General features: G+C 51.2%; 1 protein-coding gene across 4 annotated transcripts in view; it reads left to right on the top strand.

The window, feature by feature from the left end:
- The window catches only part of SYNDIG1 (synapse differentiation inducing 1), a 182,141-nt gene that overhangs the window by 109,930 nt on the left and 56,930 nt on the right, over nucleotides 1-15,281 (top strand). For all 4 annotated transcript variants that reach the window (XM_036109988.2, XM_036109990.2, XM_036109989.2 and 1 more), the window contains exon 3: nucleotides 10,429-10,566. In XM_036109988.2, the coding sequence (XP_035965881.1) occupies nucleotides 10,429-10,566 (138 nt within the window). The remainder of the gene's footprint in view (nucleotides 1-10,428; nucleotides 10,567-15,281) is intronic.

Genomic DNA, 15,281 nt, shown 5'->3' with positions numbered 1-15,281 from the left:
CTATGGGGACATCCTATGTCCCACTCGTCATTCACCTGCTGGTTTTAGCATTCTCCCACAACTGGTAATCCCGTAGTCCCTTCTGTATTTATTAGTTGGCATTCCACTGTGAAACAGTTTTCCCTTCCCCCATATATATTGTTTCCCTCATTTAGAACTTTATTTCAGGCTGTGTCATTGATTCTTATTTTATTCAATGGGTTACTATTCCATTTACTACACTATTTATTGTTTATTTATTATGATGCTTACTTTGTTATGTACTCGACAGCCCTTTCAATTTGGCTTCTGTGCCCTTTTGATGTAAGGGCACATTCCTTAATCATCTTCATCATCATTTCCTAGCTGTTCTAGATGTATCTTTTATATTGGCAACCCTAGCCCTGAAATCAGCCATTTCTCCAAAGAACCCTGGCTGCTTTTATTGGAGAATGGTATTTAGAAACCAACATCTGGGTGCTAAGTCTCTTCACTGCCCCTGGGAGGAGGATCACTGTTTTCAGGCACTTTTGGCAGACAGAGCTAGGAAATACTTATGGGCATATATTACATAAATGTATCTATATAACTGTGTGTTATGGGCAGATGGTAATGGATACCCTCAGTTCCAGTCCAGTCAGCTCACAGTGGTGCCCTTCATGCTGTTTTAAGCTGCATTGTATTCCATGGTGTGGATGTATCAGTTTATGTGAGCACTCTCCTTTGAATGAGCATTTAAGTCATTTCCAGTAGTTTGCAATTACATACAATGCTGCAGCAAATAACCTCACACATATGTATTTTCATATTATTGGAGGTGACTCTTCAGGATAAATTCCTAGAAGTGAGGTTACAGGACCAAAAATAAATTGTGTTATATTGACAAATATGCTTTGTAAGGTTGCACCAATTTGCATCCCAATCAGCGTGTTTCCCCACAGCCTAACTAATAATAACCTTGATAGTGCTTTTTAATTTTTGACAACTCAATAGGTGAAAAATGGTGTCTTGGTTTAGTTTTCCTTGTCCTTTCTGTGAGTGAGGTTGAGCATGATTCCACCTGGACAAGGGTGAGGCAGGCAGAGTGCCCAGGCCATGAAAATTCAGGAGGCGCTCCATCCCAGATGCTGGCCATGCGAAGGAGGAACTCTGAGAGTGAGGAGCGCCACAGTGGCAAGGGAGCTGGGCTAAGAGTTCAGTCCTAGTTCCTCTCTTCACCTTCAAACCAGTCCAAATCCACCTTGCTACAACTACTTGGACTTTCCATCTGAAAACAGTGAGGAACTCGGTGGATTATGTTTTGAGATCCTCAGACAAATGTATCGTAGACTAGAAGCAAGAAGATCTAAAAAGGACAATCATCGCCTTATGCAATGATGTATGTAGCTTGCAGAAAATCACACATGCGAATAGCACAGATTAGAAGTAGGGATGCACCCTTAGAAACTGGGTCAGCAGTTAATGATAACTAGACATGCTAGGGTTGGTTTACAACTGTAAAAGACTAGGTTAGCCATAAAAGACTAGGTTCCTATCTATTTCCTGATATAGAATAAGTCTTGGTTTTCTCAAGCAGTGGAAAGTGGCCAGTACTGTGCATGGTCTGGCTGTGAGCACCTCTCTGCTCCCACTTCACACCATTTTCTCTCTCACTGTCTAGAGCCTTGTGTGTGTACAGTGCTCCTGACCCAGGGCCTTTGCACATGCTGCCCCCAGGTCCTTAACTGAGCAAGGGGCCTTCAGATGGGAATCTCAGTTTCGTCACAAAATCTGAAGTCCACTGTACAACTCAGTTATATCCACACTGGATAAAACACAAACACATGTCTGTGAAAAAGTAACCTAATTACCAACACACAGTGACTGCTTGCTGTGCCCAGATCAGTTTTACCTGATTCATGTTATTGTTATTGTACACTAAGTCTTACACACATGGATGCATATTTGTGCTTTGTGCTTATTTATTTGGCAGGGATGGGGTTTATCATCCTGGATACCCACACTTGTGGGCCCCCATCTCCTCACCCCTCCCAGGTATTGGCTGAGTGTGGTAGTCTTGCTCCATCTAGCATTGCCCTGATTCAAACTTTTAGGGTGTCTACTAACATCCCCAGTTTCTCCATGGGCTCTGTAACACGTGCTCTCCATAGCCCCTCAGAAGAAGAAGACATAGAAGCCCCCTGGCCTGGCCTCCGTCTTCCTGAGGACTTTCTCTGGGGACCTGAGGGGCCATCTGCAAAGTGTGGGAGAACCTCTGCCCCCAGGAACAACTCTCCTGCTAACAACCAGGAGGTAGTTCCTCCTGGTGGGCTAACTTTGGGAGTGGTCTCACTCTGGCCCCCTGAGGTCCCAGCAGGACCAGGCTCCAGGTCTCACGGGTGCCTGCCTCAATGACATGCTGTTTATCCACTCTGTTCCCAGACAGGTCCCACTTCTCCTTCCTGCCAGAATCTCTTTTGGTCATCTCCCAGGAAAACAATTCACCCCAATCCTTTGCTCAAAATCTGCTTCTAAGGGGAGCCACACTACAATGTGTCTCAAGAAAGCATTTTGCTATAAGTTGTTTCCCAGGGCCCCTGAGCACTTCCAGACCACAAGAAGACCTGGTCTGGTGGGGGACGTCATGGAGGGAGCTGGTCCTCCTATCCTAACCATTGGATCAAATAGCCATATCTAGTTAGAAAACAAGCATTTAAATTAACGCAGGCATATTGAATAGCCCTGTAGTGTGATCATGTCTTACCGGCACGCCCCACTTTTGGACAAACCAGGAGCAATGCCCAGACGTAAATCTTAATGAACCTTGCTTCATTCGACTCCTGTTGCCAGAACATTACAGATCTTAAGGCTTCAACCATGCTTAGATGATAATTAGACACTTCCCAGACAAGAGATGAGTTTGCACTTTGTTCAGGACAAGTAACCATCAGCAGCACAAGTTTCGCTCTTAACAACTGCTCTGTGTAAAGGAGGGCCTGTGTCCCCAGAGCGCAGCAGACCTGGCCCTGGGAACCTTCCTTGTGTGTCCCCAGCCTCATCCAGTCGCCTTCGATGAGCTGGCTGTCTGAAGGTGATGAATGCCGGATGCAGCCTTGCAGGGGCTCCTCCTGGAGTCGCCCTCTGGTTACCTGATGCCTGCCCCTAAGGCTGAACCTTTTTAAAGGGAATTAAAGTCGCAGATGAATCAAATCTATTGATCATGGGAATATAGTCTTCATGGCACTATAGTAGGAACTAAGACCTGAAGCCCCCACCACAAAGGAGAAAACAAACTTGGAAGAAATAGAACAAAGAGCATGGTTCTTAGAGGTGACCCAGCAACGGGTGTCTGTTTAGTTCCTACCATCTCACATTTGCACATAGCGCCAGTCTATTCCGCAGAGTCTCCTTGCAAATAATCTCCTTACATTATTTATGTGGTCATCCGCTCTAACCCTGGAATCAACTTTGGAGCTTCCCGAAGAGACAGGCAAGGTGGGAGGTGAGCGCTGAGAGGTGGCTGACCCCGCATTGTGTGTACCTGTTTACACAGGCGTAACCCGGACTGTGGGTCATGGGAACTGGGTCTCATTCGTCCTGGAACGCAGGAGACACCGGCGTGGTATTTGATATCCCTTCTGAGTTAACTTTATTTTTCCCCCGTCTTCAGAAAAATTTCATATTTCTATGCTCTTAACCGGATTATTGCCTTCTAAAAATACCTCCTTCCTCAAGGAATATAAAATCATTAAGGGAATATTGTGCCAGATACTACCAGGAGGCAAAAAAAAATTTTTTTACTTCTGAGTAATGCATTAATTCCCTCATTTTCGGTCTTTCCCTCCCTCCCTCCCTCCCTCCCTCCCTCCTTCCTTCCTTCCTTCCTTCCTTCCTTCCTTCCATTCTTCCTTCCTTCCTTCCTTTCTTCCATCCTTCCTTTCTTCCTTCGGCTGAGAGCCATTTGTTTTATAAAAGTTTACTTGGGAACTCAACATCCATACGAGAAGAGCTGGAGCTGTTTAAGTGCAGGTGATTTGGGTCTGAGGACTGCCCTTCAGGGGGCCGCCAGCACACTGCATGGACCGCAGCACAGAAGCACCCCCCCCCCATTAAGTGAGAAATGATGCGGCCCCTGCAATACCATGCACACTGTGATGTTTCCCCCAAACCAAATGCACTGATTGTCATTACTGGAGCCAAATCAAACATGTTGCAGTGAAAAATGTGTATCTACTAGGAAATCTTCTATTTCTGTTCTTTGAACTGCCTGATCACTGGGGAGTTTGATTAACAAAAAATAACTGAATTCCTAGGTTTTAGGAATTAGAATAGAGAGTGAAGTACATGTGATACTTTACTGACACTGCACATAGTTTCACCTTCCAAAGATGAGCCAGGGCATGAGTTCGGGAGCAATGGCTGCTGAGCGTTGCTGGGGAAAGTCTGGTCGTGCCTGCTCTGGGCTGTCCCCATGCAGGGCAGAGGAAGCTGCCCTGTGAAGCATGCGCTCCGAGCATCGCATACTTGAAAGAGACTGGAGCAAAGGCTGAGGTTCCGCCTTCATAATCTGCTTTGCTCCTTGTCTGGGCTGACTCCCAAATTCCAAACACCCGAATTCCTTGGCCCTTGCTGAGCACCGGGAAGGGGGTGACATACGTGGACTTGGGATTCTTTCCGGGGTGGTCTCTACCCTGCCGCCCTGCTGAGGGCCCTGCTGCCGAGCCCACCCCCGGCCCACCCTTGTCTCCTCCCTTCCTCTCCCCCTCCCCACTCCCACACAGGCTTCCCTAGGGAGCCCGGAAGCAGGGGGGCTCTTTCCAGCCCCTTGCCCCATTCTCCACTGGGCCATCCAAATGCAACGACATGCTCAACAAACAAGCGCTTACAAAGTGGCCTGAAGAGCAGTCTCAGTGTTAAAGCAGAAGACTTCGTTGGTTTATTCTTGCCCACATTACACCGATGTAGCAAATAACCTCTGTCTATAAGACGATTACTACCTAGTAGGAGAAACTAAACTATATGGCCGAAGTAATCAATCATCTGATGTAGACAGGGCGTCTCCCCCTCCATGCCGGCTGCAAGGCCACCGACCACTGGGTATGCCCCTGACAGACACACGGAGGCTGCGGGAACTGCATCCACCTGCCTGCATACTTGTGCTGGCTCCTTCCTCCTGCTCATCAGCTGCCCTAAGTAAGACAGCCTTGAGCCTGCCCAAGTCACCGCTCTCCCCCACCCTCCCTGCGGTCGCACCTAATGGACGGTTAGGCTGTGCACCCTGGGGTGCATAGGGAAGCACTTCAGGGGGGAGAGGAGAGGAGCCAAGGTGGGAAGCAGGGCTGGAGGCAGCGTATTCACGGGCACCAATAGCCCGCTTGGAGCGAATCCCCTAGTTACTCCAGTGCCCTCTGGGCAAATCCTGGGAGCTTTGTTGCTTCGGTTGGTACTGTCCACGCTGGCTACAGGCACATGTGAATTCTGCTTTCGTTCAGCACGTGTGCTGTGGGTGCCTACTATGTGCCCAGCACTGCTCTGAGCACTTAGGCTGCAGCTGTGGGCAAAACATGCAGTTTCCTGCCCTCCTTATGCTTCAAGGAGGAGTCACAGAGTAAAGAAGCCAGTGCCACGTGTGGTACAAAGGTGACGCGCCGGGCAGGGAAAGGGACAGTAATGGGGCCCGCGGTGGCAGTCTTGCAGGGTATCCAGGGAAAGCCATAATGAGGAATGGCATTTGAGCAAAGCCCCACATGAAATGAGGAAGTAGGTCCTGTGTGTCTTCTGGCGCAGAGTGTTCCAGGCTGAGGAACATCAAGTGCAGGGGCCCTGAGGCAGGTACTCACTGAGCATATTGCAGGAAGAGCAGAGAGTTCCCTGGGGGTGAAAGACAGCGAGGGCAGAGTTAATAGGGGTCAGATCCTGTAAGACAGTGCCGTCTGATAGAAGTTTTTGAGAGGCTGCAAATGTTCTATCCTGGGCTGTCAGGGATAGGCGGCTGCCACCTGTGGCGGCTGAGCCCTTGGCATGTGGTAGTTTGGCTGAGGAACTAATCGTTAGGTGTATTTGATTTTAGGTAATTTCAGTTTAAGTGGGTCCACATGGCTATGGCCGGCATGCTCATCGGCACAGATGTGTGTCGTGGGCTGCTTGGAGGCCTCTGGTGCTGACCCTCCATGAGACAAGGCCGAGGGGACCAGTGACGGGGTCAGGCCTGACATGTGTCAGCGAGCGGGCTCGGGGGTGTGATGAGCTCCGAGCTGCTCCACCAGCAGCTCTTCGGGCGCCGGGCCCACGTTGTGCGATTTCTCTGTACCGAATCTCAGCGAAACCATATTCCGCAGGGTTCTATGTGAGGGTGAAGGGATGGCGGAAGCCCTGCGCCTGTTAGCACATCTGCACCTTTATAATTTTCATTGTCAAATGACCTTGCTTGTTGTAGAAAAATGCTAAAGCCCAGAAATGCAGAAAGAAAAAAATCACCAATGTCCTCACCATCCAGAAGCATCTAATTTCTGACATTCTACTCTAGTTTTTCATCTGAGTTTTTATAAACATCATTTTCCGTGAATCTATAGAATTCTACGTAGAATTCTTCTGTGATTTCGCTGTTTTTAAACAGTGCTGTTAAAAACACTCTAGAACAACACCCCTACATTCCTGGAAAGGGAGCCTCTGTGGGGAGCCCTGCATTCGAAGCCGGGGCTGTGCCATCCTGCTCCGTGCCCCTCCATTCTCTCCTTGGGGCCACGCAGAGCGGCGCTGCAGAGGAGCAAGCAGAGTCCGGGGGAGATGGGAGGGCAGTTCGAGGCCCAGAGGGGTCGGCAGGAGGATGTGTGAGGCCTTGAGTGACACCAAATGACATGCCTGAGCCCAGCTGTGCGCCCCTAAAATGGCTTCCTCGCAGCCCAGGCTCACATAGCCGAGCGAATTGTGATGTGCGAAACACGGGGCATCATGCCTGGCATTATGACTGTTTTATTAAAATAGCCTAATGAAGAAAACCCCACGGGGTCAAGAGCTGTCGCTCTGAGCGGAGGGGATGGAACCGGGCAGAGAATGCGCCCGTTGTGTGAGGTGCCCGTGGACTCAACAGCGTCCTCCTCTGCCTGGGCCCGCTCAGTACTGGCCGCCGCAGAGCAGGGCCCCTGCAGGGACTGTAAGCCCCCTTGGAATGCTTTCAGTCGGCCTTGCAATTCTCTAATCTGATGACCCATGAAGAGCATTTTTAGAAACAGCTGCTGTGCATGATGAATTTCTTGGTGCTGGTGGTTGCGTGTGTTTTCCCTATTTGGCGTATTGGTGTCTACTCAGCCTCGCCCAGGCAAGCCTCCTCTCATCTCCTCTCCTCCCTGTTGGTGGCAAGATGCCCACGGCCACTTATACCCACGGAACAGCCGCAGATGGAAGACAGAACATAAAATGGACTGGGCTGTTTCTGTCTGCCCTGTAATTTGCCTGAATTTTTAAAATCTATTTTAATCAAAATTGACTAATTATTTTGGTACCGTGTAGCCACAACTTTGCAATTTACAGAGTGTGGTTCCCTTATGCTTCTAAATAAAAATCTGTGAAGATTTTGGGGGAGTGCCCTGAAATCTAATTCTTTGCTTCATGGGGATAGCAGTGTAATTCTAGGCAGATTCCAAAAATGGAAGTCGGGGCTCAGCGTACCTATGTGGTCTGTGGCAACAGTTCACACGGCACGTGACTGGGGGGGGCTCTCCCTGCCCAGTACTCCCACTGGCGACCCTGTAGCCACCATGAAGCAGACCAGTCCGTAGCGGTCACTGGAATCCCAGGGATGGGCAGGGTGGAGAAGACACCTCACCTTTGGGCAAGATGCAACTGAGCCCAAATGGGGTTTGCTTTTAGCAGTGGTTGCTGTCCAGCACAGCTTACTCTACAGAGTTCTGGAAGGAGTGGCCGCTGACTGGGCACTTCTGTGATTCGGCAAGACGCTTAGCTCTCGAGCCCAGCGTTGTCCTTCATAAAGTAGAAATAACAATAAAAATAGTAACGACACCTATTTCCAGAGTTGCCCTGAGACTCCAGCCAGCGCAGGTATATAAAACTCTTCATAAACTAAAACAAACAAAAAGCCCCACAAAAGCCAAGAAACGAGAATATCCATTGACAGAGCTGTTGGCCGTGTGCAAGCACATCGACCTGCAGCATCCTGATCGGTTGGTGTGACGCCCATTAGCTCCATGTCTGAGTCCAGGGCTGGAGGAAGTGGCTGTTCTTTTATACCTGGTCCTCCAGCCCTCCCAGGGGCTCTCTGGTCACGGTCACGGCCTGCCCTGGGACTGTCACCGTAGGTGCCTCCCTTCCCAGACCTCACCAGCTCCTCATGCAGAGGACCCTTTGCATCACGGCTAAGCCACCCAATGGCGCTGACACTCTGCTGTTTCCAGAGTGAGGGTCTAGAGGCCAAGGCGTTGGCATGTGGCTGCTTGTCTGGAGACACACAGCCGTGAGGACACTCAGGCTCAGCCAGAACATTGCACTCCTTCATTGAGATCAAAAGATTTTGGCTTCCCAGCAGACGGGCACACGTGCATCTCTCCCTGGCCAGCCCTCCGACCCCAGGTCTCACCTGTGAATTGTGCATTCCAGGGGCTGCTCAGTGCCCTTTCCGGACAGACATAGGGATCATGATTCTCATTTCCCTTCATTGTTTGAGAGACCATATGGAAAGCAGAGTGAAAAGAATAGAAATTTCACAGACCAGGCTCTGTCAGGGGGTGGGGGTGGGGGGGTGGTAGAGGCTGTGTGGTCCCAGACTCGTGGAGGGATGTGTCGTGAGGGGCAAGTGTCTTCCCAGGGCAGAGAGCCTGCCTGGTGGGAAGGAGCCAGCCCCCTGTGACAAGGGATACCTCCCAGCTCCTGACTCATCGGTGGCGGGGGCGGGGGTGTGCATGTGTGCAAGTGTGGGATGGGTGGAGGGGGGCTGTGTCCACAGTGCATCACCCACTTCAAGCACAGGTCCTCTGGAGAGGGTCCTTGTTTGCGATTTGAATGATACCCTCAGAATGTGCCTGTTCTCCCTCAACTACCCAGAAACAGAGTCCTAACAGGAAGTTTCCATTAATTCCCTGCAGCCCCGCGGCTGTCTGCTCGCCAACTGGAGGCTCTGATTGGCAGTGATATGTGCATTTAGTTAACCAAGATAGGGAGGGATCCATGGTCCCCTGTGGGCTTCATCTGTCTGTCTGTGCGTGGGAATGTCAAGGGAGACACACAGCGGCATTGCTGGGGGTGGTCCTGGCAGTGACAGCATCCACACAGCACAACGCTCACACACGGTGTCTCCCCGGGTGTTTGGTGCCTCAGGTCACCGCCTGCCCTGAAGCCACCTGAGGAAGCAGCCAGCCTGTCTGCAGTGTGCACCGAATGCCTCCACCCTGCAGCTGGAGGCTGCATGTTTAACCACCTCTGGCGCTGGCAAAGGGAGTGAGGAAGTTAATGACCCTCTTTCAGGAACAAATGCTCCAGTTCTTTTTTAGGAAACAAAATCTGGAGTAAAATGCAATCCTGTCTTTGCTTAAAATAAGCACAGAGATAGGCTGGCCCTGGTTTTTGGATGAGTCAGCGTTGAGTGTGCCATGTTTTGATGAGAAGAGAAAATTCAGGATGGGGGCCCAGCAAATGGAATAATCCCTGAGGCTAAAAGCATCCTCTGGGCACAGCATCTAGAGGTGGAGGTGCTGGTGGGAGGACGGCCATCTAGCATCCTGGAGCTAGGGAGCTTTCGGCAGGGAGGTTTGGTCCCCGGTTCCCATTGCTCGGTGAGTGCTGGAGTCTTCTGAGCTGCTTTTTGCAAATCCCTGTGCCAGTCCCCGACCCCTGCACCAGACTCCCTAGGAGGCTCTGCCAGGGCTGGGAGGAGCCCGCGGGCCTGCCAAGTGGCCTCATCCCAGAGGAGCTTTCTCACACAGCAGCCATCAGCTCCTCTGGGATGAGCACAAACACCCGGGGTGGACTCTAGGCCCAGCAACATCCTAACTCGGATCAGAGTCTAAGGAAATGAAGGGGGTTCAAGGAGTGTCCCCTTGCCCCACACTGGCCCTGCCTAGCCCTGTAAACCAGTTTGAAGTCTTAGAATAAAGAGAGGAGTCCACATGCTGGTGAGTGTGCCCATCCCTTCCTCATATAGATTAAACCTCTATCCCCACCGTGGGTCCCTGGATCCCAAAGATCTGTGAAATAATGGACTTGTGTAGGATTTGACCTTCTACGGAACAACCCAAGAGCCAAGTCCTTGGGATTTTTCTCCTCCTGTTCTTGATAAAGATCTCCTTAACTGGGGGCTTCCTTTCTTTAGGGAAGTATACTTGCACAATAACAACAGTGGCCTTCTCAGGAGGGTTTGCTCTGCGCCAGGCTCGACACCCACGACCAGGGCATCATAGAGTGACTCCATTGTTAATGCTCTCTTCTTCTGTCCCATCCCTGCCCATTTCTGTCTTGCAGAGCGACTACTCGAGCGACACAGAGAGCGAGGACAACTTCCTCATGATGCCCCCAAGGGACCACTTGGGCCTCAGCGTCTTCTCCATGCTCTGCTGCTTCTGGCCTTTGGGCATCGCCGCCTTCTACTTGTCCCACGAGGTAAGCCTCTCTCCTCAGCCCCACACGCAGCACAGCGAGGCCGCTGAGGAGGAGAGCCCGTGAAGCCTATGCAGCTCAGACTATGCCATGGGGCCTGTGCTTTCTGGTTAGGACAGGCCCACGAGGGGGTCAGGAGGCCTCAGCTCAGCGTGCTGGGACTGCCCTGTGGCCCCCAGGCAAGCAGGCTGGGAGTTCAGCCTTCGAGCAGGCACAGGGGTTATGCCAGTGGGCTGGACCCAGTGCTGGGAGGCGCCGTGCCCGGGGCAAGGACTTCAGACTTGCTGGGAAAGCAGGTGGGGAGCCGGGGTGGTTCTCTCTGCCGAGAGTCTCATTCAGATAAAATGAGGTTCCAGCAGCCCATGTGTACTCCTCCCCAGCTGAAGTTCTGCTGGAGGACATGGCCCATCCTACAGGGAATCGTGCCCTCCTTCCTCCAGTGTGAGGGCTTCTGGGGGTCGGTCCCTGGGCCTTTTTCATGCAAAGCATGCTCCCTGTTGTGCCTTCATGGAAGCCAGGCTTTGAAAAGTGTTCTGTAGCAAATGAAGAGTATTCGTGCAACAACAGTCTCTGTACCGGTTTTTGTTGATCTGCCAGTCACGGACTGTTTCAGCATCACCACATGGACACCGTCATCCCAGCTAGACCGGAGGAAGGCAGCTCCCTGGGTCAGCGGGGTGAACGTGGTGCCCACCCCCATGTGTGTCCTTGGGGCATGCCGAGCATCGCTCAGCAGTCAGGGCTCCCTCTCCAGCTTCTAGGGTTCTGGGGCTCTGGCAGGTCTTGTGTTTGAAACATTTATTTCTCCTGGCTTGAAAACTGGTCCCCTGGCTGAGCCCAGCAGTGGCCTCTCACTGCTTTTTGCAGGTTTCTTTGTTGACCTTGTTTTGTTTGGTGAGAGGAGACTCCCCTGATACGTTTTCCTTTCTCCCCTCCCTCCTTTTACGACATCACAGAGGAGCAGGGGAGAGCAGTGAACACCCCTGAGAGCAGGTGCTTCTTAGCAGGGACTCTGGAGAGACCCTTCCACGCAGGAATGAAGCAGGCCTCCCTCCCAGCACTGTACTATGGTCCGAATTCTAGAAGATATGGGCAGGGCGAGATGGAGGATGGGGGCAGTCCTGCACTGCTGGGGTTGGGCTCAGCCGCTGTTCCATATCCAGCTAGGCCTGGGGGTCTATCTGAACTTCACTTTTGTGACTTTATCCCACAAATGCCAAAGACCCCCTTCTCTGGGGGAACAGGCATGGGCCAGGAAGCAAGACTCCAGGTCTGGCAGGGGCCTGGGTGGCTGTGGGGCGGAGTCAGGCCTGGGTGTACCTGGACGCCAAGAAGGGGGGACATGGGCACTACTACACGGGCGAGGATTGGGACACACAGCAGGACCGGGAGAAAGGCATGTGCACAGATGCCCTCAGTGAGTGGAATATGCTCTGAAGAAGATCCCCAAGGCCCAGAGCCTGCCCGCTCCTGTGTAAACTGCACCCTGAACCTGAGTGAGCCTGCTGCAGATGGGCCAGGGTAGTTTCACTAAGAAAGGGAAGGACGGGAGTGTGGGGCAAAGAGAACCAGCTTCTCGTACATCACAGGCCATTCAGGCTTTTCCCAGGAGCTGCATGTGTGACATCAGCCTTCTCCCCTGCATCCCAGTCCTGCCACCTGTTGTGGTGAGGTGGGGCGGGTCCCTCCCAACCTCCTGGGCCAACCCTGCTGAGAAAGCCCGTTACCTATCCTGGCTGGGGTTGGGGGGCGGAGTACCATCGACGTCAGAGCTATATCTTGATTGCCAAATTTTACAGTGGGATTGATATTTTTCCCTTGGATTCCATGGGGACAGGTGTTACCTGTTCAAAGGCATGGCAGCCGACGTCGGCATGAGCGTGCGGGCAGGGCAGGGCGCTGGGCAGAAGTGAGCACTGGGTAAATGGCTGGGCACCAGGAAAGGCTGGAGAGGTTGCCCTGTCTTGGCTACTCCATATCCTAGGTGAAGCCCCCATCTCTGGAGCAGGACAAGCTGTGCACAGCATCTTTGTCTGAAAGATTGTAACTATAATAAATATCAAGGCCACAATTGCCAAGGCTGGCATTTAGATTCTTTCTCAGAAAGTAATTTCATTCTTCACACCTTAAGAGCCTCTTACTTGGGCCTGATGCGTCATGACGTTTAACACCTTCGGTGGTAAAGACCATTCTGATTACTTGTTTCGCAGTGAATGTGAAATGCGATGTCTGTGGAGGCCTCTGGTCACACTGCTCCGAAGTGAAAAGCAAATACTTTTGAGGAGTGTACGGGGTTGCCTGCAGCACTGGAATTAGAAGAGGGGCTCCGGGGCCCCTCCGGCTCCCAGGCTCTCAGTCCCTCTTTTCACGGTGCTATGAGCGTGGATTTCCCTCAGTGGAACCCCAGCAAAGAAAGGGTACCGCATTTCATAGAGAACTGTCTGCAGGTGAGTGCCCTTCCCTGGGCCCGTGTCCCGATCCTTCTCCCCACAACACTTGCTGCTCGACAGCCCACAGCTTTGGCAGTTCTGGGCTTTCCTGCAGACCTGGGGGACGACCAGCCCCGGGCACACAGTGCTCCAGCCCAGCCATCAGGCTGTGGGGCCTTCTATGCAGACACAAAATCTGCAGCAGGCTTTGGAGGAGAGCAGGCAGCTGCCGAGGGGCGAGTATGGGGCACGCAATAGAACAGACACACTCTGGGAGTCATTACACTAAATTAAATCAGTGCTTTCCTAGGCGAGGCCAGCTGGGAGTTCTCCCCGCGCACACTGGAGAGAGGAGAGCTCAGGGCCGAGCCCGCTCCTCTGCGGTCCCTTGTGGCCTGCCGCCAGGGCCTCCTGATGCCCTCAGGGGTGGGTGTGCTGGGCCAGTGAGGTCACGGCCTATCTGTGAAGACAGGACCCCTCACGTTCCAGACGCTGTTCACAAGGAAATCTTTGACATCTAAGTGTGACGTTGGGTAATTTTTTCCCTTTTATCATAGATCAGATCTCAGTGTAGTCACTGACAATTAGATCATGTCTGTGCATTGTCAAAATAACCACTCAGGGAACCACTCAGGAACGTGTGAGTCCATTCCAGGCAAACAAAACAAAACAAATCTCAGTGATTAGATGACACGGGGCAGTGGGGAGGAGAATTAATAGGTTCCCTGGACTTACAAAACCCAACTTATGTTTTATTCTGCCTTATTCCAGCTGGGTCCAGGTCAGCAGGAAACTTAACCACACTTCAGTTTCCTGATCCATAAAATGGTATCAAAATAGCCTACAGCATGTAGTCAGCCAGACCAGGGAAGTGAAGTTAGGGAGATAATCCCCACAAGGTTCCTGCAAGCAGCAGGGGCTGACCATGCTCTACTGGAAATCCCAGTTGTCTATACACATGTGGGTCCCTAGTGAAGGGACACTTGGAAGGAGACAGAGGATATTTTCTCCAACAGATTTTATAAATCAAACGATGTTAGTTAAGTAATAGTAACAATAGTACTGAAAGTGTTAGCAAACTAGGTGACAGCCGCTGAGCACCTCATGGGTGCTGGTCCCACGTTAAAAACTGCGCACCTGCTTTCTCGGGGCCTGGTCCTGACCAGCAGCATCAACATGGCCAGCACAGTTTACAATGCACATTGTCTGGTCTCACCACACACCTGCTCGATCAGAGTATCTGGAGGTGGGGCCCAGGAATTTGCATTTGAACATGGGAGATCTGGGACGCAGCACTGCCATCATATCACTCCGTAAGCTGTGAAATTGGGGTTCAGAGAGGTCGGATGGTGTCCTAAGGCCAGAGATGGCTGGCCGTGGGCTGAGATTACCAGGATGGCCTGGTGCAGAGCCACCTCTGGAGGAGGCAGCTGCTTGGGCCCTTCAGGATGGAGGACTTGACGTGGAGGCTGGTGGGGGGATGAGCATGGCATTCATGCACAGCCTGATTTTACTCCAGCTGCATCAGTTGTTTGATCCAGCTCTCAATGCAAGCAGATTTTATAAGCCAATTTATAGAGGGGAAAGTGTTGTGTGCAATTTTGGTAGATCCATCTAGGAACCGATGCTTCCGAATGATGTGGAGGATAGAAATGAATCCCTAGTTTGCTGAGTGGCTGCTATGAGCTGGTTATTGCACACACTTTTTCTTATTTAATCCTTGCAATGAGTTTGAAAGATGGGCAGTTATTATCCTCATTTTATGGATGAGAAAACTGAAGTTTCAAAGGATTAAATGATGTATAGAAATTGGAGAGGTAGCAAGTATGGGTACATGATGTAAATATCGATATTTCTAACCCTTAAAATCCAATCTTCTGCAATATAATTTTAACTTTTATCTGTTTGCAAACAAAAATAGAAGTGCAGTACTTGCTTCTAAATCCACCATCCCCCACCCTGCTTACAGCATGTTGTAGTAAGAAAGAAAGATCTATTCTAGACAGGATTGTGGTGCTTGCCCTCAGCACCTTCACTCAATCCCACAGGGTAGGCGCTAGCAAGACAGAGGCTGAGGACCTCCCCCAGGAGGCCTTGGGTCTGGACCTGAGCACCGGACGGCCTGGACGGTTGCGTGTGCTGCATCCGCGGCAAACGTCTCCTACGTTCCAGTATTTATTATGTCTTGATTTCATTTCATTTCATAAAATGTTTCTTTCTTTTACTAACTGCAGCATTATAACAGTAAGTAAATGAGAAAAGGGTATTAATAACCAGATTATGAATTTT

This window comes from Halichoerus grypus, chromosome 10, assembly GCF_964656455.1.
Source record: "Halichoerus grypus chromosome 10, mHalGry1.hap1.1, whole genome shotgun sequence".
In the NCBI taxonomy this organism is placed as follows: Eukaryota; Metazoa; Chordata; class Mammalia; order Carnivora; family Phocidae; genus Halichoerus; species Halichoerus grypus.
Note: the sequence above shows the minus strand (reverse complement) of the source record. Positions and strands in the feature narration are given on the sequence as shown.